At 51.9% G+C, this 973-nt stretch overlaps 1 protein-coding gene across 1 annotated transcript; it reads left to right on the top strand.

The window, feature by feature from the left end:
- Positions 1-208: 208 nt before the first annotated feature.
- On the top strand, positions 209-766 carry TEOVI_000107000 (uncharacterized protein; the record flags this gene model as incomplete). Its single annotated transcript, XM_067224368.1, has 1 exon — positions 209-766. One exon carries the CDS (start codon positions 209-211, stop codon positions 764-766), a length of 558 nt encoding a protein of 185 aa, XP_067080469.1.
- Positions 767-973: the final 207 nt, after the last annotated feature.

Here is a 973-nt window from a genome sequence, read left to right as displayed (position 1 = left end):
GGCTTCTGGCTCATTGTGTTCCTTGCATTCTTGCTTTGAAGGCATGTTTTTGGTTACTGCCGCAGCTTGGCCAGCTAAGTCTTCGATTTTCTTTTTTAGGGCTCTAAGATTGTTCTGTTGTAGCATTGTGTGGTACAGCTGCGTTTGCTGCCGGTCGGCCGACCCTGTGATTTTGCTCAGCTGTTTTTGCGTGGCTTTGTTGTTTTCGATGTGCATTGCCTGCTGTTCTTCTATCTTTTTCACGATCGTCGTTGGCTGGGTTGCTGCTGGCCCGCCTACTTTTTCCAGCATCTTTGCTGCTGCTGCCTCTGCTGCTGTATCGTTAGCGGTTTTCATTGTCGTCTTCAGCAGGCTGGCTAGTATAGTTTTTGTTGCTCCGGATTCAAGTGCTGCCAGTAGGTTTTGCTGTTCTGTCTGTGCGCAGCTTGCTTTGCTATATCGCTTGAGTTCTTGCACGGCGTCGTACAAATCTCCTAGCAGTTGGCTTGCTTTGGCTTTGCCTCCTGCTGCTATGTCTGTGATCCCGTTGATCGTAATGCTCGATGGCGTTGCTGAAGCCGCTGTTGTTACTGTAATTAGCCCGCCGGCGAAAGAGTGCCCCGCCGCTGACTGGAAGACGTCTGTTGCTGCGCTGGCAGCGCTTCCTTTGTGGAAAAGTTTGCACGTTGCAGCGGCGTTGCTGCTTCTGGCGTCTCCTTGGCTTACCTGTGCAAAGCCGCTGTCTGTTAAGTCTGTGCTGCTATACTCTGCGCTTTTCGGTGTATAGTCGAGTTCTTGTTTGTCGCACTGAAGTGCCGGATCGGGTGCAGCCGCTGCGGCGCTGTCACCTGTGGGTGTCGTCAAGCAATATCCCGTGTTGTCGCTGCCCGCCGTGGCTGCTTTTAGAAAGTTCACTATTTCCGCTATTTTCCCTATTTGTAGTGCGGCCGCAGCGACTGCTTTTACGACGGTTGTTGCTTTGCTTGCTAACTCC

Source organism: Trypanosoma equiperdum, assembly GCF_001457755.1.
Source record: "Trypanosoma equiperdum strain OVI genome assembly, contig: ctg_277, whole genome shotgun sequence".
Taxonomy (NCBI): Eukaryota; Euglenozoa; class Kinetoplastea; order Trypanosomatida; family Trypanosomatidae; genus Trypanosoma; species Trypanosoma equiperdum.
Note: the sequence above shows the minus strand (reverse complement) of the source record. Positions and strands in the feature narration are given on the sequence as shown.